Source organism: Ammodytes marinus (assembly GCF_949987685.1).
Source record: "Ammodytes marinus genome assembly, chromosome: 21".
Lineage (NCBI taxonomy): Eukaryota > Metazoa > Chordata > Actinopteri > Uranoscopiformes > Ammodytidae > Ammodytes > Ammodytes marinus.
In genome coordinates, this window is record NC_137225.1 from 26,037,693 (window position 1) to 26,064,162 (window position 26,470).

Sequence of the window (26,470 nt, forward strand, 5' to 3'; positions counted from 1 at the left end):
TTCTTCTGGTTCTAACAATAAAATAATTTTGTCAGTTAGACTCACGGTGCGTCAGTTAGAGGCAGCGGTTTGAGGTGACGTTTCGAAAGAAATGACCTCTCTGAGGCCTCTAAAAGGTGGGATTTCTGCCTGATCAAAGACCCTCAATAAGACATACACTCACCTTGGTGACTCACTCTGCCTATTAAAGGGCAATTTCACTTTTTTTTCTTGATCATTTTTTTCTTTTTTCCGCTTTATTAGACAGTTCGGAGAGGCACAGTAAGACACACACACACACACAGAGACACACTCACACACACACACACACACACACACACACACACACACACACACAGACACACACACAGAGACACACACACACACACAGAGACACACACACACACACACCATAGGAATATACAGTTCTTTCTATAAATTTGACCTGCTCTATGAGTTTTAACCACTAGATTGGTGGCTTAGTGGTTTAAGTCCAGGTCTTATAATCAAAAGGTCACAGGTTCAAATCTAGCTTGTGGAATAAAATTTTCACCTCAAATCTTTGTGTGAAGGGGAACGTGTCTCATGGTAAGTGCATATGACACATTAGGCATATCTAAAGTTTTTTTTTTTTTTTTTTTTTTAACCCTGAGCTTAAAGTTGGCGGTTCAAGCCCCAGTTACCGCTAAATTTAGACTTACACGGATTTTCTTCTAACTTTGCACAAATGTTTATTATGACTCAATTATAACCCCAGAGGAGTTTAGAGGTCAAAGGTCAACTTTCAAGGTCATAATTCATTAATTTTTCATAAATTGTATTATTCAATCATTCTATTCATTCAGATATATTCATCCTTCGTTCTTCATCAACATTCAGCAGTGAAGTTTATTCAGCATCAGCTTCAGTTCAGCAGCGCAGCATTCACACCGCAATTTCTTCAGGAATTGCATTTCTAGTTATTCTTATTCTTATTATTCCGCCCGCTTTTCATGCACGTCCATATCTTCAACATGCTTCATTCCACAAACTTCCTTCAACTATCCTCATATTCAGCCCATTTTCCACATGTCTGCTTTCATTCAAAAATTTCAAAAAAATTAATAACTTCATAATTAATAGCAATTAAACAAAAATTATTTAACATTGAAGCGGATAGGAGCAGCATTCCAAACCGCTAAAACTTCCTCTGCTTTGAAACCTATCTCCTCCCGCATTTTTTCAGCTAGAGACTCCATTCAAACGTTAAACAATTCACATTAATTACAGCTATTAAATTCTTATTCAACTTTTTAAAATCTTCAACTGTCTTTGAACAAACACAGTTTTAGTTTTAAGCTTTTTTCAACCTCTTTCTAAATTTATAATGGGATCCGGATGGGACGGAATGTTCAGAGGCAGAGTGGGGAAACCAACTGTTACAGTGTAGAACTGGTGTAAAAATACACCAAAACCTTCCACATAACTGCCTCTCACTCCCACAAATTAAACCCTACGTGGATAATTTTTACATCAAAAGGTAGGACATATTCTGCCGGTCGCATAGATGTGACTACTGAAGCAATCGGACCTACACAATGGGAGGTCTGGGCTTCCAAGCTAAATGGTGTCCAACCAACTGCCGCCTTGATAACTGAGACATGACATTTCTGGAGAAAGGCAGACTGTACCACACCTTTAAAAGGCTCTGGTTCTCATATTCTTCACATTACAGACATAATCTTCACACTGTGTCTTCATCAGATTCTTCTGGTTCTGACAATAAAATAATTTTGTCAGTTAGACTCAGGGTCCGTCAGTTAGAGGCAGCGGTTTGAGGTGACGTTTTGGATGAAATTACCTCTCTGAGGCCTCTAAAAGGTGGGATTTCTGCCTGATCACAGACCCTCAATAAGACATACACTCACCTTGGTGACTCACTCTGCCCATTAAAGGGCAATTTCACTTTTTTTCTAGATTTTTTTTCTTCTTTTTTCCGCTTTATTAGACAGTTCGTAGAGGCACAGTTGAAATGGGGCAAACACTCTGCTCTTTGAAGGCCTATTTCACACATACATTGTTTTTCATGTCTTTCAATTGTAATTTTATCTAGACATTTTTAAATATTCAACATCATTCCTATAACAGTTAAACAATTCACTACTGTTCATATTTAAGACTGTTTCTTACTTTTCCACATCTTCATACTCCTTTAGCTGATTCATATAAATTCAAGCCATCAAGGTAGTTTAGCTCCAAGTCTATTCAATTACTATTTCACAGTTTTAAGATTTGTATCCATGTCTTTCAACTTCTTCATAATTTCAGCAAGAAATGTTATTCAAACCTCTATATATTCAACTTTTCAACTCCTTTTAAGGATTCAAATTGTCCCATGTTCGTCTTGCATGGGAGCACATTTCCATAATTCACAATTTTTTCATAAAATTCATAACTTCAGAGATATTTAAAGGTTTATTACACCCAAAAAAGACATATTCTGCCGGTCGCATAGATGTGACTACTGAAGCAATCGAACCTACACAATGGAAGTTTTGGGCTTCCAAGCTAAATGGTGTCCAACCAACTGCTGCATATCAGTGTATTACAGGACCAAAATAACTGAAGACACTGTCATCAACTGTTGCCATAGAAACCAGTAACATCCCATGTGAAACTGTGTGTGTGTTTGTGTGAGTGAGAGAGTCCGTGTGTGTGTGTGTGTGTGTGTGTGTGTGTGTGTGTGTGTGTGTGTGTGTGTGTGAGTGAGAGAGTGTGAATGTGAAGAGACGTGCAGTGAGGTTTATGGCTGGTGAGGCACTGTCTTTTTTTAATCCTAATGTTTTTTGGGCTTTGGGGTGAAGAGGAGAGATATGGCACAGTTCTAAATGAAATAGTAATTTATTTACTTGATTAAATATGCAATAATATCTAATATTAATTGCATAGTTTGTCTTGCTGCAGTCATACCATTGTGTAGGCTATTTGAAATAGATAATTAAAAAAAAAACTCATCTCCTTTTAAACTTATTTTACACAAGTATGACCTTTATAAACTTCGACTTTATAAACCTTTAGTTTTTCCACTTTTGTTCAACTTTTCAATACAATATTTTGTATTCATAATTTTTTTTTTCATGTCTTTCAATTATAATTTGATCTAGACATTTTTAAATATTCAACAACATTCCTATTAGAGTTCAACAATTCACTACTGTTCATACTTAAGACTATATTACTTTTCCACATCTTCATAGTCCTTTAGCTGATTCATATACATTCTCTCTCTAGGTCGTCCTCAGGCAGCAGTTTAGACTTATGCGTTCATTTAAAACCTCTGTCTGTGTGATCTGGTTGGGGACAGAAGTGTCTGTACGTGTGTAGATTAGCAGCTGTTTACACTTGACACTGATTAGCTCTCTGTCACCATGGTGACACCATTGGCACGTGCACCTGTCTTTGACTCAAAACTCCAATCCCTTAAAGCCTGTTACATACTCCGCGAGAAGAAAGAACAAAGTTCTCGGTGACAGAGTTGCGAGAAGAAAATGACGTTCGAGACCTCCCCGGAGTAAGACATTTTTAGAATTTAAAGTGCAGGTAAACTTTGCACACATGTCAATCATGACTCAAAGATGACCTCATATGATTGTAGAGAACCAACATTCCAAATAATACAATTTTTTTTATACATTGTATTATTCACCTATGCTGCAGTGTCTAATTTTTTCACTGTAATATTTGGCAAAACTGTCATAATAGCCATTCAGCTATATGTAGGTGAAGTAGTCTGAAAATATTTTTTCATCACTTTGCTCCCCCCTGCCTCTGTGTGCTGCCCCCTAAAATTGCCACCGCTCATGTTAATTTTGACCAATCAGAGCAGGCTCAGATACTCCGTTCTTATTGGCTGTGGGACTGTCTGTTCACTTGGCAACGACGTTGATGCGTCAGTTGCGTGAGCGTTCACGACCCTAGCAGTCTGAAACTACTGTTTGGCCCTACTAAGGCAGACAGCGAATAGCAATGTCTTCACCAACGAACTATCTATACTATACTATCTATGCAACGAACCCTCAATTTACCATTCCCCGGATACCAACAACTAACACGGTGGGAGGACAGTGTGTACACAGAGACTGAGAAACACCGAGGAGGAAATGTAGTCGGGCGGCTGTTGCTGTATGAAGCCGAGACGTGTGGAAAGTGAGCCAGGAGAATGGGCTTCCTTTGGCTGTGCTTTAGCTGATAAACCAAGTTAGCACCGGTCGGATAGCATTAGTTAACTCACCCGGTTGACGCGTTAGCCAGAAGCTAGCTCCGCCTGCACGGGACTCCCGTGGCTCCTCTCCGCACTGTGGCTGGATAGCCTGCGCCGGTGTGCCCCACGAAGCACACCAGTTCGGACTGGTCCGCTGCCACCCTGCCAGCTCTCCTGGACGCTTACCTGCGCTCGCGGATTGCTGTCAATCGCGGAGGACGCCGCCTCCCTGCTACACCGCTACCCGACAGTGTTCACCTGCTGGCCGGCTAGACTGCTGCTAACCCCCGGCGCCGTCCAACTGGCTTCCCCGTCTCCAGCGAAGCTACAACCGGCACGCTCCACTCCGGTTGTGTGCAGCCACCACCTCCATAATGAACCGAAACATTACTGCTAAGTCCGGGGAACTTTCACGAAAAGTACAACGAAGCACCGGTGTATCTACGCCAGCCACGGTCCCGTCACAGCCAGGTAGGGTAATGTAGGATACTTGCCTTTATTTTGTACTGCCGTGCACACAATGGTGCTGTAAATGTGTTTGGTATGGTGCTCCCTTGCTGTTTGTGTGAATCTGCAATGCTGTTTTAAGGCTATTTGTTCCGTTTAGTTGCTGTTAATTTGTCTTTTGGCACAATTGTTGGCCATGTTGTTGTTGTTTTTGTGCGGACATGATCGCTGTTGTGTCGGGTCGGCCAAGGTTGATTAGGGGAATAAATATATCGGGGATGGGGGGGAGACACTAGGTGCGTTGGGTGCAACATGAACGCGCTTAGCTGTCGTTCGGAGGGAGGAGCTGCAGCAGGTAGAGCGTTGCGAAAACAGCCGTTGGGATCCCAACGGCTCCCAACGGCTGAAATTAGACACTGCAGCTGTGTAGGTTTCGATCAGCTGTGACAACGTCAAAGGGTGTCAACAGACGTCTGGTTTATTGTTAAAGTGTGTTAATTAAATCGTGTTTGTGCTTATGATGGTTGTGCTTTTATTAATGATTGATAAATTACACACACGCCTACTGCACAGCAGAAGCAGTTGGTGAATTCGTAATCGATGAGGCTGCATTCATTTGCAGTAGGAAATCCAAGGGCTCAATTAATTGACACTTTAACCATGCATTCATTTTAATACAATTTATGATAAGCACGTCTATGAAAGTGTTTGAAAAAGCAGCAGGTGTGTGTACGTACACACACCTGCTTTTTCGTGTCTGTACACACACGATGTCGCATTTCTTAAGCTATCTATATTTGACTGGAATTTTCCGAGTGTCCGTGAACGCACGTCATCGTACTGTACAGTTCTCCTCTGGTCTTTGCGGTGAGTAGACGTGTCTCTTAACTGACAACTATAACTGTATAAAAAGACGGCTGAGTGGTTTAAAATTAATATTAATTATTTAATAACGTGATGACTTGTTACACATTAGAGGTACTAAAGCCTTTATGCCTTTCTGGTCCGACATTGTTATGGTAAAGTAGGTTAGGAAGCTAACGGCCGTACAGCCTTTAGCGTTATTGCTAAAGCTAGATATTAAATATCCCCCACTGAAGAAGAATAAATAATTCCCACTGTGTAAGAAATGTTCTTATGTTCACTGTCGGACTGCTACAGCAGGTCAGCGGTGAAACTGCTTTGAGCCGGCTGTTAAATTGTTATGGGGGAGGCCGCAGCGCATGAGTTAACTAGCTAAGTAGAGACACTGCTAGCCTTGAAGTTGCCTATGATGACTCAGGATATACTAGCTTTAGGCTACGTGCTGTTGCTTGGAAGCTAACTCAGAAGTGAACGCAAGCACAGTATTGAGACAGCTGGAAATGTATCATTTCATTTGTCTTTCCCTTAAATCATAATACAACATTAGAACCATAACGCGACCTCGGAAGGAACAATAATGCTTGGGTAAATCGTTTTTTTTTTTTTTGCTTTTGAGGAAGTTAGCTATGGGGCTGGCTACTATTGTCTAGCAACGATGACAGACAGGCTCGCTGCAGCTTCGCTCGCTGTGCCTCTTCGGCGGCCAAGTCCCAAAATGTCCAGATGGGCAAATTCTAGTTGTGATTTATTATAACCCAAAACATCCCTAGAATACGTTTTGTAGAAGACTACTTTACCAGTAGATTACTTACATTCAAACAATTATTTTTTATAATATAATTATTTTCTGAAATGTTTGAATAAATATGCAAATTAGCCAATGTTTATGCGTCCAAAGTTTTAACAAAACAAAATGAATACAGTCTTTTTTAATGTTATAAATAAAAAAATACTATCAAAAAATAGTGTTGCCTTTTTCGGTGAAGCATCTAACAAGCTTGAGAATGGTAAAGTATAAAGTCATGTTAGTAACAGAATAAATAGAAACCAGCTAAGGCAGCTAATCCTCATATCCCCATTGGATACATAACTACATTGCCCCAGCGCTTGTGTGTGGCTCAGTTTTCCACTGCCAGTTAAAAGGCCTAGGCAGCTGTGGCCCTTATTGAGGCAGATATAGCTATACATAAAGTCTAACATCTTGTTTCCATCTTTCAGACAAAGAGAAGAATCAGCGCTTGGTGATTGGTGAGTAATATAAACCTTACATTGACAGAATTTTGATGTGGTTAAGCACCATTTATGAATGAATATATGTGAAAACAATGTCTAATGTACTGGACTTTTTGACCTCAAATCACTATCACAATTCATTTTAAATTATGCCTCGATTACATTAATGAATGGATATTAAGTTTGTGATTATTGCATACTTCACTGACAAGTTGTTCTATAGAGAAGGCTTGTACTGTAAGTATGCTCAACTATTAAAGCCACAATTAGAAAAGAGAGCATATATCTTATCTTTTTGATTTATCCCTCGTAATGTACTTTGACTGGCTTACACCCTTGGTCCTCTGGGGTCATATTGACCCCAAATGGTTTGTTTTTTTCAAGCCTAAAGTATACATTAGCAATCAATTAGGTATTACACCTTTAGTCTGACTTGAGTCCAACCCATTACCACAAATATTTCCCTTAGTTTTGGAATTTAGGGCCAACAGGCCTTCAGGGTTCAACATAACTTTTTTTTCCTACTGGCCCGCCGGGCCAGTGGATCCGAGTTTTACTGGCCCCTTGTATATTTTCACTGGCCCTGCACACACTTTTTTTTTCTTCATAATTTAGTGTCAATAATTATAATACCTGTATTAGAAAAATAAAGAAAGATAACCAGATCGAAAGGGAATATCTATACTGTAACAGTATAGATATTCCCTTTAGATTTGGTTATTTTTCTTTTAGTTAATTATATGAAATGTTGATATTGCTCATACACATAATATAAAACCAGGCAAACATATTGAATTAGAAGCCTACAACTGAAAGTATGTTGAAAGAGTCGGCAAGTATTTTAAAGTCCAGTAGTTTGATGGTTGTTTTTATTCTTGAATTTGGGCAGTTTAATGAATAGTTCACCTGCAGAAGTCATGTTCAAACATTTAAAAAAAATAAGAGATGAAGGTCTGATCATTCTTTGTGGTGTGGTAGGCTGTTTTTATTACTTTCTCTATATGCATTAGGGATGTGAATGTGTCGACCGAATGACCGGTTTTCCACTTGCGCTCAAGTTGACTTTAAAAATAGAATAGAAATCCGAAAATCAGTGGGTTATGCCGTTTTTTTAATGGGAGATTTCACCGTGTATGTGAGTTCACGTCTGGTCGTGAGCGCGCTGCAGGAGTGTCACTTCTCCATGAAGTGTCAGCTTCACATATAAGAGTCCGGTGTGGGACCATTTTTTCAAACTATTGATAAAAAACAATGCAGTGCAAAATATGCAGCATAATGTTAAACGCTCGTCTAAGACTATGACGTTAAATCACCTTAGAAACACACAATGCCTTCGTCTGATCACAGCAGCGTTTCACCGTGTGATCTCGCCAGCGAGTGAGCCGCCGCGCAGATGAACTGTGGTTTGTGGCTAAAATAATAACCGGGGATATTTTCCCCGTTAGCGATTTCAATGGGAAAGACTTCCGCGATCTGATTGAATGTCTCGAGCCTGAAAACACAGTGCCAAACTGCGCGACTATAGGAACTGTACAGTGAGCGGAGTCCCTCCGTTCGTTTCTGTCTACAACCGACACAATCACCGGAGACGCATTCACAGCGTTTAAATAACGCCTCTCATTTGTATTACCATTGGGGCTTGGATGCAAATACTGTAACATTACGGCGGCAGATAAAGGAAAAGCGCAGTTATCATTTTCTGCACCTCAACCTCTGCTGTGGGAAGAAAGAAAGGGGGCAGAGTAAGTCGATTGATTTGTCGACTCGCAGGCGGACGGTAGGCAGCTCTGCCAACGGAGCGAGAGTGCAACCGCTTGTTGATCCGCCTGTCAAAACGCCCACGCATCGGTTGTCCACTGGCCTTTCATTAAAAAATATATTTTATATTAGGTTTATTATATTGAGTCTTAAATAAACACTGCTTTCATTACGACTCTGAACGCGCATTTCAATGAACCATGATGTAGTCTACAAAAAGATACTGAACTGTGATTGGCCAGTCACTGGCCCGGGCGGGACAGTGACTGGCCAATCAACTTGCCCTGCATATGATTTTACTGGCCCCGGGCCATCGGGCTATACGTTATGTCGAACCCTGGGCCTTGTTTATATAAAAGTATGATTTTTTAAAATGTAGACAGTCAAACCAGGCGAGGTCAGTTCTCGCCTGGTTTGACTGTTTCTAAGGCAAAAAGTATAAATAATCACTAACGTCAGTGTAACAGCTTTTTACTCAACTTTATCCTCACTCTTTACCTGACATAATAAACATTACAACACAACATTAGAACATGCAGTGGCTTGCAAAAGTATTCATACTCCTTGAAATTTTTCACATTTTGTCACGTTAAAACCACATACGTAAATGAATTTTATTGGGATTTTATGTGATACACCAACACAAAGTGGCACATCAATGGCAAACCATTTCATAGTAGATCTGGCTGTATCTTTAGGGTAAATAATGGTGGCCACACAAAATATTGACACTTTGGGCCCAATTTGGACATTTTCCTAGGGGTGTACTCACTTTTGTTTAGACATTAATGGCGATGGTGTGTGGAGTTATTTTGAGGGGACAGTAAATTTACACTCTTATACAAGCTGTACACTGACTACTTTACATTGTATCAAAGTGTCATTTATTTAGTGTTGTCCCATGGAAAGATATAATGAAATATTTGAAGAAATGTGGTGTACTCACTTTTGTGAGATACTGTAGGTCCATGCTTATGAGAAGTAGGCTACGCATGCGAGCGATTACTCCGGTCCGACGTCACACAACCACGGCACGGCACTACATTTATTATGGGCATCCTCTTATAATAGGTCCAAGGCAGCACCAAGGGAGGTGTACACCGTTTATTGTGAACAATTAACTAAAAGTCTATGAAAAGTAAATTTTCCTATATATTTTTTTATAAAATAAAAACATACTATTAGAGCAAAACCTGTTCTGCATGTAAAGTGATGCTGCTATCTGCAGGGGGTTAGTTGTGATAAACAATTATTTAGTGGTTGTAATGAGTCATAATTAGTGTTCCCAGTTTACAGATTAACAGAAGATGGAAAAGATTAAAAAAATGAGCCCATATCGCCCCGCCCTAATTCCATGTGCAAAAATGTCAACAGAACACTGCTGATTAATTGCAAAAGAGGGTATTGCACCTCTAATGGCTGAGCAAGCTATGTACCGTGTGCACATTATATTACTGATTGTTGTCTCCTCTCTGTTTCACATGCATTAGAAGAAGACGATTGGCCCTGAAGTCCATCCTGTTTCTCCCATCCCAACCCCCTAACCCTTCTATCCTCTGTTCTGCTCCATCTTTTGTCTCTTGCTTCTTTCTCTCTCCCTGTTTTTCACGCTGAAGCAATTGACGCTTCCAACGTTGAGGGGGGCCTATTGAGGGGTTTCATCTGAAGCAATTGACGCTTCCAACGTTGAGGGGGGCCTATTGAGGGGTTTCATCTGAAGCAATTGACGCTTCCAACGTTGAAGTCGTGGCTGTTTGGCCTTGGAAACCCGAATGTATTGAAGCATTTTGAACTTTGTGTGTGACTTGGATAAAGAAAAAAACAAGTGGGGTTACCTGTGACCATGCCTAGAAAGGGGAAGCAGTCTCAAGCATCAAAGGTACGCTGGCTTAAGTTAAGTGAGTTTCTACACTCAACAGAAGCTCAACATGTAGATAATGTTCAACCTCGCAACAACAGAGAAGTAAATGTTTCTGAGCCTTCTAATTCTAATGTCACATGTGTGTTGGCATCTCGCAGCCAGAACCATCCTATGTACCATGACTCCAAAAACAGTCAGTGCACCTGTAACTCTGTAGCATTTCTAGCTTACCTGCATGAGTTACATCACCTCCAAAGTGCAGAACTTGATCTTGTTTTAGATAGAGGCCATGACATGTATTCACTTATAGTGGCACAGTTGATTGAAGATGGAAGGATGGTTCACAGACACTTGAATATTGAAGAAATTCCTGAGGTTGTTTTGGGCTACAGACTGCAGCACATAATGACAAAGTGTGACTCAATGTATGGAACTTTTGTATCTGCTCCTGCTGTAGGCGACTCCATCGACCTTGCAGCCGTTTCCATCAACCTTGCAGCCAGACTCCAGTGTTTGTCATCCGGGGTAAATGCTCTGCTGATCATGAGTTCTCTGTGCATCGCTGTTTTCCGAGACCAGCAAGGAAGGTATGGCTTTTTTGACCCACACACCAGACGCCGCGATGGCTTTCCCACTGGCCCAGATGGTACTGGTACGGCAGTCATGTGTACTTGTACACATTTAAGTGATCTGATAACAAAAATTATCACAAGCTTCACTATGTTGGGCACCAGCCCTGATGCTCCTTATGAGCTTATTCCTGTGGTTTTCAACAGTGAGCATGAATTATCTGTTGCTGAAAATGTAGCACCAGTACACTCTACTGCAGACATTGCTGTTTCACATATGGGGGAGGAGAACCTTAACACTATTTCCAGTGTTACAGACACTGAAAGTGACATGTATTTGCCATCATGCTCAGTTACAGAGTGCACACCCTCTGCTAACATTACATCAGATGCAAATGATGATCCACAAACTAACCAACAGATGCCTAAACTATCTAAACTCGCCAAACATGAAAGGGCCAAGTATAGAAGAAGAGCTAAGGCTTTGGAGAAGGCAAAAGCCAAACCTGACAAAACCGCTGAAAAAATCAGAAGAGCAGAAATTCGACAAATGAAAAGAAAAAGTAAACAGAGGGAAAGGTATGCTAAAGATAAATGTGTTAACAAACATACGCAATCCCATACAACTGTTTCATACAGAGAAAGAAAGATGTCCTACATACGTTCTCGCTATCAACACGATTCTACATTCCAGCAGAGGCAGAAGCTTTACTTGACAAAACGTTACAATCAAGACAACGACTTTAAGCAGAAGCAGAAGTCATATACTACAAAACGTTACAGGCAAAGCGAAAGCTTCAAGCAGAAGAAGATGTTGTATATAACCAACCGTTACAGGCAAAGCGAAAGCTTCAAGCAGAAGCAGAGGTCATATACTACAAAACGTTACAGGCAAAGCGAAAGCTTCAAGCAGAAGAAGAGGTCATACATATGCACCCGCTATCACGTAAATGCTCTTTTCAGACAAACTCAAAAGTCTCATGTAACCACTCGTTATGCAAAGGACCCTGCATTTAGATCCAGACAAAAAGAAACAATGAGACAACGCATGAGAAACAAATACCAAAACAATCGTGCATTTGGAATGACTCATCGCATGAATTGTGCAATGAGAATAAGACAAAAATACAGACGCATGCAGAGAAGGCAAAACCAAAGGGATGACGGTCTGATGAGAGATTCTATGGATGACAGTCTCATTAGAGATGTAATGGAAGACATTCAGATGAGAGATGCTATAGAGGTTTTTCGATCCAATATAAAAAAAGCACCGATACATGGCTGCACGGTCTGCTGTCGGGCATTGTTTCCAAATCAAGTGAGATGTTGCGATAGATCAAAGTACAATACAAATCCACTTGTTGCTCAAACCTGCCTGACAGGGAAGTTTGTTCATGTTTGTACTGATGAGTGTCAAAATGCACAACAATGCACAGTACCAGATGAAAGAAAAAAGGAGTGGATCTGTCACACTTGCCACGAGCACCTTAAAACTGGAAGTATGCCACCACTTTCCATGGCTAATAATCTAGAGCTGGCAGATATTCCCACTGAACTTTGTGATTTGAACATTTTGGAGAGGCATCTCATTTCCAAATGCATAACATTCGCCAAAATTATACCACTACCGAAAGGAGGTCAACGCCAAATTTGCGGAAACTTGGTCTGCGTCCCATCAGAAGTACAAGAAACGGTAAATGCCTTACCGAGACTAAGAAGTGAATCTCAGGTCATGAGAGTTAAACTTAAGAGGAAATTGTGCTATACCGGCCATCAACTTTACCAAAGTGTAACATGGACTAAACTAGTGAGGGCTTTGTGCAAACTAAAGGAGGTCCATCCGCAGTACACTGACATAACAATCCGAGATGAGGAAGAGCTTTGTGACCCATTAATTGATGAGGAAGCTAATGACTTGGATGAGGAAAACATGGATGATACGGACTATAATGTAGAAGATATGATGGAAATTGACACCTTTGAGAACGATGCACTCTGTGAGCCAGAAATTGATTCTGAGAACGATGAACAGGATACAAATAGTCAGTTGTCTGATGGTCAGCAACCACAGCAGCAGTCTGAAAATATTGAACAGGAGAGTGATGAACCTAATGGCGCCGTTGCTCTCGAGTCATGTCTACAACCAACTGATTTGACAGATGAAATATTAAGTTTTAGTGAGGGAATCTACTCGGTTGCACCCGCTGAGGGAAACAAACCAGTAAGCTTTTTCAAAACTCCTAACCTAGAGGCAATGGCTTTTCCCGTTCAGTTTCCCACTGGTCAAAACACTCTAGACGAAAACCGTCCCAAAACATTAACACCCTGCAGTTATTTCAAAGCTAGACTTTGCTGTGTGGACGACCGTTTTGCTAGGGATACAAACTACCTCTTCTTCGCTCAATTTGTATCCGAGATATATCAGGCCACTTCCAGCATGTCAATACAGCTGCGTAAAGCAAAACCTTTTACACGAGATGGTCGCAAAATAACCAATGCAATGTTGCAGAACAAGCATGAGGTTGAAAAACTTGTGCGTAACAAAGATGCAATCCGGTTCATGACACCACTAAGAGGCTCCCCCGCCTTTTGGGAGAAGACGACCAAAGACTTGTTTGCTATGATTAGACAGATGGGGACGCCAACATTCTTTCTTACATTTTCTGCTGCTGAAATGCGCTGGAAGGAGGTTATTACAGCCATTAAAGCTCAACAAGGCGAACAAGTGAATTTTGATGCACTCGATTGGGAGGCGAAAGCATCCATCTTAAGATCAAACCCGGTGACCTGTATGCGACTTTTTGACAAACGTGTTGAGGCTCTGTTCAGAGATTTGATACTGTCACCTGCTCAACCCATCGGTAAAGTGGTGGACTGGTTTTTGAGATTGGAATTTCAGCACCGTGGAAGCCCACACATACACTGTCTCGTATGGGTAGAAGGAGCTCCTGTGTTTGAGGAAGACTCGGATCAGACGGTTTGTGATTTCGTTTCCAAGTACATCACAGCTCAGTTGCCTGATCCAAACACACAACCTGAACTGCACAAAAAAGTTACAGAAGTTCAGATGCACAGCAAAACACATTCAAAGACATGTGTTAAATATTCCAATGCCAACTGCCGTTTTGGATTTCCTAAAATCCCAGCCCCAGAAACCATGATAATACGATCTAAAGTATTGGAAGATGAAGATGAGAGAGAGTTGGTGGCAATAAGAAAGCTCAAAGCACTAAACCGCTTAAACGATGTAGCTGAGAGCGCATCTCTGACTTTGGAGCAGATGTTGTCGTCATGTGACCTAACGGTTGAGGAATACATAGAATGCCTGTGTATTAAAGCCAAAGCAAGTGAGGTGGTTCTAAAGCGTGATCCAAAAGACTCGTGGGTAAATGGATACAATCCTGCCCTCCTTGAAGCCTGGGATGCTAATTTAGATATACAGTTCATTCTCAACCCTTACTCGTGTATCATGTACATCTGCAGCTACATCAGCAAAGCTGAACACGGTTTAAGTGAATACCTCAAATCAATGATTGAAAATTCAAGTCATGAAAATGTAAATGAGAGCGATGAGATGAAACTGGTAATGCAGGCGTACTCTAAGAAAAGAGAGGTCAGTGCTCAAGAGTGTGTGGCCCGTGCATGTGGTCTACGCATGAAACAGTGTTCACGCAAGGTCATATTTGTACAGACTGATGACAACGCGCTAAAAATGAGTTACCCCATGTCCTTCCTCGAGAACAGAACACCAGACTCGGTTAATTTGTGGATGAACGGATTACCTGACAAGTATCAATGCAGACCAGAAACTCCAGACTTTGAGGCAATGTGCTTGGCCGATTTTGTTTCCACTTGTAGAATCGTCTATGGCAAACAGGCAAAAGGTCCCAACGTACTGCCCCTACTGAATCAGATGGGATTCGTTCAGAGAAGAACAAACGGTAAACCCGCTGTTATTAAATATCGTTGTTTCTCACAGGAGAAGAATCCTGAGGAATTTCACGGCTCATTGCTTAAGCTTTATGTCCCCTATCGCTCAGAGACAGAGCTAAAAACAAGAAACTATCCCACCTACCAGTCCTTCCACGACCGTGCCAGAGTTTGGATACCAGGTACAGAGCACCCTGAGATGGTGTCTTGTGTTGTGAAACGAAACCGAGAGAAATATGAGAAACACAGGGAAGACATTGACAGCGCCATCGCAGACTTTGAACAGAATGGTGTTATAATAAACGAATGGAGTAATCTGGCTCCCGAATGTGAACTGCAAAGGTTGGAATGCATTGAGGAACTTGAAGCCAGACCAGCTGATGAGGATAACGTGCAAGAGAACGTGCCAGACTATAATCTGAGGTCAGAAAACAGACCAGAAGTTGCCATCATGAGAGAAGCCCCGGAGATAGATCCTGCAATGTTGCGGCAAATGTATCAAAACTTAAACCAGAAGCAAGCATCCGTTTTCTACGCCATCAGAGACTGGAGCATAAAACGCGTCTGTGGTTTAAATGTGGAACCGTTCTTCTATTTCATTAACGGTGGTGCTGGAACAGGCAAGTCTCATCTTATCAAATGCATCCACGCAGAAGCATCCAAAATATTGCGTACACTTCCTCGTAATGCAGAGGAGTCTGACATTTCCAAACCTACCGTCCTGTTAACCGCATTTACTGGCACTGCGGCCTTTAACATATCGGGCACAACACTACATTGTCTCCTCAAGCTGCCAAGAAGTTTAAAGCCTCCGTTCATTGGCCTTGGGAATAAACTAGATGAAGTCAGGGCAGAGCTTTCAAATACAGAGATACTCATCATTGATGAAATCTCCATGTGCTCAAAGTATCTCTTTGCCTATGTCGATGCCAGATTAAAACAAATCAAAGGAAATCAGAGACCTTTTGGTGGGATGTGTGTCCTCGCCGTGGGTGATTTCAATCAGCTCCCTCCTGTTCGACAGTCTAAACCGTTGTGTGTCTATGATCCAACTCAGATCGACCTCTGGCGCGACCAATTTCAGATTATCACGTTGACCGAGATTATGCGTCAGAAAGATGATGTCCCATTTGCTGAGATGCTGAACCGCATCCGCGTTAAAGAGAAGGAAGAAGCATTATCCGACCAAGACAAAGCTTTGCTTTCACAGGCTATCACTGATCCTGCACACTGTCCAAAAGACATACTTCATGTTTATGCTACAAATAAACAGGTTGATGCACATAATTCAACATCACTAGAGTTGTTTCACTCTGACATCATAAGGATAGATGCAGACGACTATCGAAAAGATCCCAGAACTGGTAGAATGGCGATACAAGCTACACCTTTGAAAGGGGACAATAAAGAGTTACCTGACTCAATTAAAGTTGCTTTAGGCGCTCGTGTCATGCTAACCAGAAATATCGACGTGCAGTCTGGTCTCTGCAATGGAACATTTGCATGTATTGCGAAAATAGTGACCAGTGATGAGGGTAGTGCTTCACACGTCAACAAACTTGGTCTGGAACTCGATGTGGCAAGAAATCCCAGCAATAGCAGTGCAGCTGATAATATTGTCTACATTGATAGACAGGAAGAAAAACTACTGAAGCAAAAGGGAGTGGTTCGCAGGCAGTTTCCTTTAAAACTTGCATTTGCTTGTACAATACACAAGGTTCAAGGCATGACAAGGTCCTCAGCTGCAGTCTCACTAAAAACCATCTTTGAACCAGGCATGGCCTATGTTGCTCTCAGCAGAGTTACTTCCCTCAGTGGACTACATGTTCTAGATTTTGACGAGACAAAAATATATGCCAATCCACAAGTCAAAATAGGTCTTGCAGCCATGGCAGAAGCTTCATTTGAACATTTAATGCCTCTACTGAATGTCACAGCGACATTAAACAGGCCAGATGTTCTCACCGTCATCCACCACAACACAGAAGGACTTCCTTCTCACATCGCTGATATCAAGAGTCACCATGAACTTCACCTTGCAGACGTCCTCTGTCTAACAGAAACTCACTTACAAGGATCATTTGTCGCCCAAAGTCTCCATTTAGACGGGTACAAGATGTTTAATCGCAACCGAAATGTCTCGTACACAAACTGCCCTGACATGGGTCGCAAAAATGGTGGCGGGGTCGCTATCTATGTAAAAAACCATATCCAAGTCCGTGAAAAGCAGTACATTCAAAATGCTACAGATATTGAGTTTACAGTTGTCAAGCTTGAAGCTCCATTCAATGCGCTGATTGCTGCTGTTTACAAGCCTCCAACCTACAGCATGCGCTCATTCCTATCCAACTTGCAAAGCCTCTTGGATTCGCTAGAAATTATGGATCACCATCCGATCATAGTCTGCGGAGATTTTAATGAAAATCTGTTGTCCAGAGCAAGCAAGCCCATCCTTGAACTGTTTCAGTCAAAAGGTTACGAGCAACTTATCACAGCCGCTACCACCGACAAAAATACACTCTTGGACCACATTTACATCTCTCGACCACAGTGCTGTCTGCATTCTGGTGTGCTCCAAACTTACTACAGCTACCACAATCCTGTGTTCTGTACACTAACCTCAGAAATAATCTAAATGTTAATATAGCCTTGGTAACCATTTCAAAGTGTAACATAACTAAGAATTGTGTAATACATTGATGATTCTAAGTCAATGTCTTATGATGAAAAGGATTAGAGTTTGTAGTTATTGATTTCTCAACATATTCTTTATATTTATATTTTGAACAAAACTTTACACAGAAAAATACTGACATTAGTTTGTGGGTGGGATTGTCCTCATCAGCCAAGCTGTAACATCTGCTTCGGCTGTTCCAGCCTTTTACAGGCTGGGAGGGAGGGAGGGATGGAGGGACAATCTCACTCGAAAACATTCAAAGAAAAATATTCAACTATTTCTACCTGAATTGCAACAACGACAAAATATTAAATTATGTTTTCTTGAGCAGCAAAGCTTAAATAAACCAACTGCTAGGTATTGAAGAAAGTTGACATTTCAACAATCCTGTGTTCTGTACACTAACCTCAGAAATAATCGAAATGTAAATTGAGAGTATAGCCTTGGTGACTATTGCAGACTAACATAACTAAGAATGTTGTAATGCATTGATGGATTGTAAGTCAACATCTTATTATGAAAAGGATCAGATTTCATAGTTATCGATTTCTCAACATATTACTTGAACAAAACTTAATACAGAAAAATACTGACATTAGTTTGTGGGTGGGATTGTCCTCATCAGCCAAGCTGTAAAATCTGCTTCGGCTGTTCCAGCCTTTTACAGGCTGGGAGGGAGGGAGGGATGGAGGGACAATCTCACTCGAAAACATTCAAAGATGACAAAATATTCAATTATATTTTCCTGAGCGGCAAAGCTTATTAAATAATGCAGCTGCCACGTATTGAAGAAAGTTGACCTTTTAAATTTGTGAATAAACTATTCTCTCAATATATAATATAATATAATGGCAGTCCAGAGAAGTGTTCACAGACAGGACACTGCAAATAAGTGCAGGTAACTAAAACATAACTCATTGTTAACAGTAATTGTGGGAAGTTGTTATGATTCATTATTGCTCCTGCTGCACTCTACATGACTCCTATTTACTAAATACATTTTTGTCTGTATATTTGTCTACATAAGTGCCTCACAGTTGTCACTAGGGAGGCCCTTCAGCTCAGACATGACACCAGAGGTCTTGAAACACCAACATTGTGCTTCACAATAGACGTGAGAGACATCTACTCAAGGCAGAGAGAGACCAACCACAGAGGTCTTCATCGCCCTTCATAGTTCTCTGGAACAGTGCCAAGTATGTAACTACATATGTTTTATGTTAATGCTGTATCAAAGCTTGCATAACTCTTCATGTCTAGACTGATTTGGTTGTTGTCACTGTCGTCAGTATTTACTGTGAGTAACAAAAAAATTCACATTTGGTTTTCAGGCTGAGAGGTGGAAAATATGAATCTGCACCGAGGAAACGTGGTGATACTGGGGCAACAGAAAAAACCAGTGGCAAACAACCTGTGTGGCCATCTTGAGCTGGAACAATGCTTTTTTGTAAGTACACGTTCTAAATCGAAATTGCAGCTGCACCTCAAACCCTCACAATGTGAAAAAAAAATCAAATTATCAATTGCTTCTGATCTTTTCTCACTTGATCTGTGCCAGGCTGAGAGTCTTCAGCATCATGGAGAGGTCAACTCAAGGCAGTTAAAGACACTTCAACTCTGTGACTCTTTGCTGAGCTTTCAATTCTCTGCTTCAAAAATGTAAGTAGATTATATTTGATGCTTTTTTAATCAAACATTTGAACTTGTTTGTTCTACATGTGATTTTTAATGACTATTGTATTATAACATGTGTTCCCTCTCATATATACATTTACATTTTCATCTTCTGCAGCAGTATCCTGGAGGCCTCAACTCGACAAAGATGCTTCCTGTGGCTGTCCATCCAGATGGCCACATGACCAACCATCTCAAAGGAGAGACAGGATCGTCTGCAGAGCTTCTGATGCCATCTCCTAATACACATAATCATATGTACTGAGGAAGAGCAGGAAAGAGGCAGGCAGTGCTGCTCCACTCTGTACTGAGCATGTAAGTAGATAATTGTCAATGCTTTTTTTACTATAACATTTGACCTTGCTTCTTATGTAAGTGATTAAATGCATATATAACAAATGATTTGGTCTTATTGTAAAACATTTGTCTCTTGTTGATCTTCTTTACAGCAATTTCCTTTGGGAGTCTACTTCTGGACCTCAAACTGCTCAACTCAGAAACAGTCGCTGCCCTTCCTCATCTGGCCACTTGAAGAATGACTTCTGAAAAAGAGAGTTTCCTTTCCACTAACCACCATACACAGATACACATTGTGTCATCCACAGTAGCTACACTGTGCACAAGACTTTCAGACAATCACAGATTCAAACCAGAACTAGTATTTCATGCCCAGCCGTCTCGGTAGGAGATCCCTCTTAGACTTGGCCTACCTAAAGGTTTCTTCAATTATTTTTTTCCCTTATAAGGGTTTTTAAGAAGTTTTTCCTGACATGCTTTGAGGGTGTAAGGCTGATGAAGAAAGCAACACTGTAAATATTATATCCGCAGATTTTTATTTTTTCCTTTTTCTATGCGGTTAACATTTGTGATGTACCAATAACACTTTAATAAATTGTGAATTAGCTGAAATATTCTAACAGACTATATCTGATTTAACTTGAAGGTGGGCATTATTCAACGTCTCAGTACAATTCATATTAATTTAACCATTTTCAAATTCTTAATTTTGAAGTTGTTTTATAACAGTTTTCCCTCCTCCAGGGGGAGCCAAAAAAACTAATGCTATAATCATCCATAATTTAAGCATAATTAAGTGTGACATCCAGCAGATGGAGATTTCTCTCAGTTTCTGTGGGTCACTTGTAGAATGAATGTTAACAATAGGCTTATTATTTAAAAATGTTCAGTCTTGTTGACGTATCCATTATATAATCAGCAGCTGAGCATGAATTGAGCAACAGAAGAGATGTAATCAAAGAAAAACATTAGAGATTTTTCAATCTAACTTTGGTACTACAGTTTTGCCCCTAAACATTCTGTTTAGAGACTAAATACAACTGCCCTCTGTTTGAACAGAGGGGGTCTGCTCTGATTGGCCAGGTTCCCTCAAAGTAACCGGATAGTATCAGGCACCGCCCTCTGGCCTCCCGTTACACTGAGCGGACTACAGGGACAGGGACAGGCCGTGTAGCAGCATGACCATTGACCTTACATGGAAAATTTGCTTGGTTCAACTTCACGCAATCCAGGAAATTTGGCACTAAGGGTCTAAAATGCATCTGGGTTTCCTACACAATATTCAAAAGAAGATCTGCATCGATGGAGGCTCCAGCCCTACTTTTGACAGGTGTCTGACACAGTTATTGGTATGCATATGCATAGAGGGTAGCCTACAATGTAACATATATTCGAACAAACATGTTGTTTTACACTTGTTGATTTGATTATGCCATCTTCTCTATCTTAAGAGGTCAATAAGATTATCATCAATATCCTTTCTGAAATGTTTTGTGTACAGGTTTATCATAAAATAACTGGGACTTGAAGGTAAAGTGATAGGTATTATCAAATTTGAATATTGCGGTTTAAAATAATAATGTGGTGAAATTTTATTTTATGGTGAGAAATAAACACTGAACAAACTAGTGTCTCACTAGGTTTCTCCGTTTCCGTCTGACCAGGGCAAGTCTTTCAGTCTTACCTTTTAAAATATCACCTCCTCTCCTCCTTATAACACAAATCTGGTGGTGTACTGGAAAGTGCTTTGGATTGTGGTCTCAAAGGTCACAGGTTCAAGATAAGTGTTTGCCATCAAATTTTATCCTGCTAAATGTGCATCTGACTTAGCCTGGAAATCCAGACCCTGATATCTTGAACGATAGAGGGTCTGGCCACGATCAATAGTAATTTCCAACTCAAGGGGCGGCTCCTACTCGTGCATTTCAAATGACACTGCACGCAGTTGGATAGCACTACAACCAATCAGAGCGATGCACAAGGTGACGTAAGCCCCTTTCGTTTAGCAAACAGCTGTTCAACTGTTAAATTAAACGTTTGCCGTGGTCGGTCGGCAAAACAGAACATTCCACTTACTTGCTAATGAAAGATTTGAGTGCCGTCTTCCAAATCGTAAAGGGTCGCGGCCAAAGCAGTCTCAAACTCACACAACATATCCGCAGCCATCTTTGATGTTTACTGTCACGGCTTCGACGTCGCATGCACGTCACTGTCGTCATCCGGTTACGTCCTCCCCGGAGCACCATATAAGGGGCTCTGGCGCGCCCATATTAGATAGAACCAATTGAAACCACCAGCCAGATTTCTGGTTTTCTTGATAAAGCTTCAACGGAGCGTGTCCAGACCAACACGCGCAGCAAATTTAATTTGCCAGCGCTGGGAATGCCAGGCGACGTCTGACTGGGAACAGGAGTCATACTAACTGTGGGTGGAAGAGTGCATAGTCGATTAACCCTGAAATACAAAGGTCGGCGGTTCAAATCCCGGCTGGCGCTTAATTTTAGACTTACACAGATTTTCTTAAAAATGTGCACATATGTTGATTATGACTCACTAATGACCTCATAGGAGTTCAAAGGTCAAATTTAAAGGTCACTGTGACATTGCCTTTTGTGACTGCAGTATTTTATGAACGCTTCCACGGTTTTTCTTCAAATTTTGCAAAATGTTGATTCTGACTCAAAGATGAACTGATAACATTTATCATAGTTTAAGGTCATAATTAATTCATAAATTCATCTGAAAAGTCCATTCAAACTTCCAAATATTCCACATTTTTCAAACATTCTATTGTTCAACCATTCTGTTCATTCAGATATATTCATCCTTCGTTCTTCATCAACATTCAGCAGTGAAGTTTATTCAGCAGCAGCGCAGCATTCACACCGCAATTTCTTCAGGAATTGCATTTCTAGTTATTCTTATTCTTATTATTCCGCCCGCTTTTCATGCACGTCCATATCTTCAACATGCTTCATTCCACAAACTTCCTTCAACTATCCTCATATTCAGCCCATTTTCCACATGTCTGCTTTCATTCAAAAATTTCAAAAAAATTAATAACTTCATAATTAATAGCAATTAAACAAAAATTATTTAACATTGAAGCGGATGGGAGCAGCATTCCAAACCGCTAAAACTTCCTCTGCTTTGAAACCTATCTCCTCCCGCATTTTTTCAGCTAGAGACTCCATTCAAACGTTAAACAATTCACATTAATTACAGCTATTAAATTCTTATTCAACTTTTTAAAATCTTCAACTGTCTTTGAACAAACACAGTTTTAGTTTTAAGCTTTTTTCAACCTCTTTCTAAATTTATAATGGGATCCGGATGGGACGGAATGTTCAGAGGCAGAGTGGGGAAACCAACTGTTACAGTGTAGAACTGGTGTAAAAATACACCAAAACCTTCCACATAACTGCCTCTCACTCCCACAAATTAAACCCTACGTGGATAATTTTTACATCAAAAGGTAGGACATATTCTGCCGGTCGCATAGATGTGACTACTGAAGCAATCGGACCTACACAATGGGAGGTCTGGGCTTCCAAGCTAAATGGTGTCCAACCAACTGCCGCCTTGATAACTGAGACATGACATTTCTGGAGAAAGGCAGACTGTACCACACCTTTAAAATGCTCTGGTTCTCATATTCTTCACATTACAGGCACAATCTTCACACTGTGTCTTCATCAGATTCTTCTGGTTCTGACAATAAAATAATTTTGTCAGTTAGACTCAGGGTCCGTCAGTTAGAGGCAGCGGTTTGAGGTGACGTTTTGGATGAAATTACCTCTCTGAGGCCTCTAAAAGGTGGGATTTCTGCCTGATCACAGACCCTCAATAAGACATACACTCACCTTGGTGACTCACTCTGCCCATTAAAGGGCAATTTCACTTTTTTTCTAGATTTTTTTTCTTCTTTTTTCCGCTTTATTAGACAGTTCGGAGAGGCACAGTTGAAATGGGGCAAACACTCTGCTCTTTGAAGGCCTATTTCACACATACATTGTTTTTCATGTCTTTCAATTGTAATTTTATCTAGACATTTTTAAATATTCAACATCATTCCTATAACAGTTAAACAATTCACTACTGTTCATATTTAAGACTGTTTCTTACTTTTCCACATCTTCATACTCCTTTAGCTGATTCATATAAATTCAAGCCATCAAGGTAGTTTAGCTCCAAGTCTATTCAATTACTATTTCACAGTTTTAAGATTTGTATCCATGTCTTTCAACTTCTTCATAATTTCAGCAAGAAATGTTATTCAAACCTCTATATATTCAACTTTTCAACTCCTTTTAAGGATTCAAATTGTCCCATGTTCGTCTTGCATGGGAGCACATTTCCATAATTCACAATTTTTTCATAAAATTCATAACTTCAGAGATATTTAAAGGTTTATTACACCCAAAAAAGACATATTCTGCCGGTCGCATAGATGTGACTACTGAAGCAATCGAACCTACACAATGGAAGTTTTGGGCTTCCAAGCTAAATGGTGTCCAACCAACTGCTGCATATCAGTGTATTACAGGACCAAAATAACTGAAGACACTGTCATCAACTGTTGCCATAGAAACCAGTAACATCCCATGTGAAACTGTGTGTGTGTTTGTGTGAGTGAGAGAGTCCGTGTGTGTGTGTGTGTGTGTGTGTGTGTGTGTGTGTGTGTGTGTGTGTGTGTGTGTGTGTGTGTGTGTGTGTGTGTGTGTGTGAGTGAGAGAGTGTGAATGTGAAGAGACGTGCAGTGAGGTTTATGGCTGGTGAGGCACTGTCTTTTTTTAATCCTAATGTTTTTTGGGCTTTGGGGTGAAGAGGAGAGATATGGCACAGTTCTAAATGAAATAGTAATTTATTTACTTGATTAAATATGCAATAATATCTAATATTAATTGCATAGTTTGTCTTGCTGCAGTCATACCATTGTGTAGGCTATTTGAAATAGATAATTAAAAAAAAAACTCATCTCCTTTTAAACTTATTTTACACAAGTATGACCTTTATAAACTTCGACTTTATAAACCTTTAGTTTTTCCACTTTTGTTCAACTTTTCAATACAATATTTTGTATTCATAATTTTTTTTTTCATGTCTTTCAATTATAATTTGATCTAGACATTTTTAAATATTCAACAACATTCCTATTAGAGTTCAACAATTCACTACTGTTCATACTTAAGACTATATTACTTTTCCACATCTTCATAGTCCTTTAGCTGATTCATATACATTCTCTCTCTAGGTCGTCCTCAGGCAGCAGTTTAGACTTATGCGTTCATTTAAAACCTCTGTCTGTGTGATCTGGTTGGGGACAGAAGTGTCTGTACGTGTGTAGATTAGCAGCTGTTTACACTTGACACTGATTAGCTCTCTGTCACCATGGTGACACCATTGGCACGTGCACCTGTCTTTGACTCAAAACTCCAATCCCTTAAAGCCTGTAACATACTCCGCGAGAAGAAAGAACAAAGTTCTCGGTGACAGAGTTGCGAGAAGAAAATGACGTTCGAGACCTCCCCGGAGTAAGACATTTTTAGAATTTAAAGTGCAGGTAAACTTTGCACACATGTCAATCATGACTCAAAGATGACCTCATATGATTGTAGAGAACCAACATTCCAAATAATACAATTTTTTTTATACATTGTATTATTCACCTATGCTGCAGTGTCTAATTTTTTCACTGTAATATTTGGCAAAACTGTCATAATAGCCATTCAGCTATATGTAGGTGAAGTAGTCTGAAAATATTTTTTCATCACTTTGCTCCCCCCTGCCTCTGTGTGCTGCCCCCTAAAATTGCCACCGCTCATGTTAATTTTGACCAATCAGAGCAGGCTCAGATACTCCGTTCTTATTGGCTGTGGGACTGTCTGTTCACTTGGCAACGACGTTGATGCGTCAGTTGCGTGAGCGTTCACGACCCTAGCAGTCTGAAACTACTGTTTGGCCCTACTAAGGCAGACAGCGAATAGCAATGTCTTCACCAACGAACTATCTATACTATACTATCTATGCAACGAACCCTCAATTTACCATTCCCCGGATACCAACAACTAACACGGTGGGAGGACAGTGTGTACACAGAGACTGAGAAACACCGAGGAGGAAATGTAGTCGGGCGGCTGTTGCTGTATGAAGCCGAGACGTGTGGAAAGTGAGCCAGGAGAATGGGCTTCCTTTGGCTGTGCTTTAGCTGATAAACCAAGTTAGCACCGGTCGGATAGCATTAGTTAACTCACCCGGTTGACGCGTTAGCCAGAAGCTAGCTCCGCCTGCACGGGACTCCCGTGGCTCCTCTCCGCACTGTGGCTGGATAGCCTGCGCCGGTGTGCCCCACGAAGCACACCAGTTCGGACTGGTCCGCTGCCACCCTGCCAGCTCTCCTGGACGCTTACCTGCGCTCGCGGATTGCTGTCAATCGCGGAGGACGCCGCCTCCCTGCTACACCGCTACCCGACAGTGTTCACCTGCTGGCCGGCTAGACTGCTGCTAACCCCCGGCGCCGTCCAACTGGCTTCCCCGTCTCCAGCGAAGCTACAACCGGCACGCTCCACTCCGGTTGTGTGCAGCCACCACCTCCATAATGAACCGAAACATTACTGCTAAGTCCGGGGAACTTTCACGAAAAGTACAACGAAGCACCGGTGTATCTACGCCAGCCACGGTCCCGTCACAGCCAGGTAGGGTAATGTAGGATACTTGCCTTTATTTTGTACTGCCGTGCACACAATGGTGCTGTAAATGTGTTTGGTATGGTGCTCCCTTGCTGTTTGTGTGAATCTGCAATGCTGTTTTAAGGCTATTTGTTCCGTTTAGTTGCTGTTAATTTGTCTTTTGGCACAATTGTTGGCCATGTGGTTGTTGTTTTTGTGCGGACATGATCGCTGTTGTGTCGGGTCGGCCAAGGTTGATTAGGGGAATAAATA

The 26,470-nt window shown here is 40.9% G+C and overlaps 2 protein-coding genes and 1 long non-coding RNA gene across 4 annotated transcripts in view; 2 read left to right on the top strand and 1 right to left on the bottom strand.

Annotated features, from left to right (window-relative positions):
- Positions 1-10,145, top strand: part of LOC307267638 (activin receptor type-2B-like) — a 24,084-nt gene extending 13,939 nt beyond the window's left edge. Inside the window, exons 5-6 of the mRNA XM_080050022.1 lie at positions 6,749-6,778; positions 10,012-10,145. Coding sequence (XP_079906148.1) covers positions 6,749-6,775 — 27 coding nt within the window. The 3' untranslated portion in view covers positions 6,776-6,778; positions 10,012-10,145. The remainder of the gene's footprint in view (positions 1-6,748; positions 6,779-10,011) is intronic.
- Positions 1-26,470, bottom strand: part of LOC307267617 (NACHT, LRR and PYD domains-containing protein 3-like) — a 133,303-nt gene that overhangs the window by 54,627 nt on the left and 52,206 nt on the right. The window lies entirely within an intron of this gene.
- Positions 10,187-20,134, top strand: LOC307267641. 2 transcript variants are annotated; one of them, XR_013845413.1, is made up of 7 exons: positions 10,187-10,400; positions 10,840-10,969; positions 18,586-18,754; positions 18,890-19,005; positions 19,117-19,217; positions 19,351-19,547; positions 19,682-20,134. It is a non-coding gene; the product is annotated as an uncharacterized lncRNA (long non-coding RNA). The 2 variants fall into 2 exon arrangements; XR_013845412.1 differs by having other exon boundaries at positions 10,187-10,969.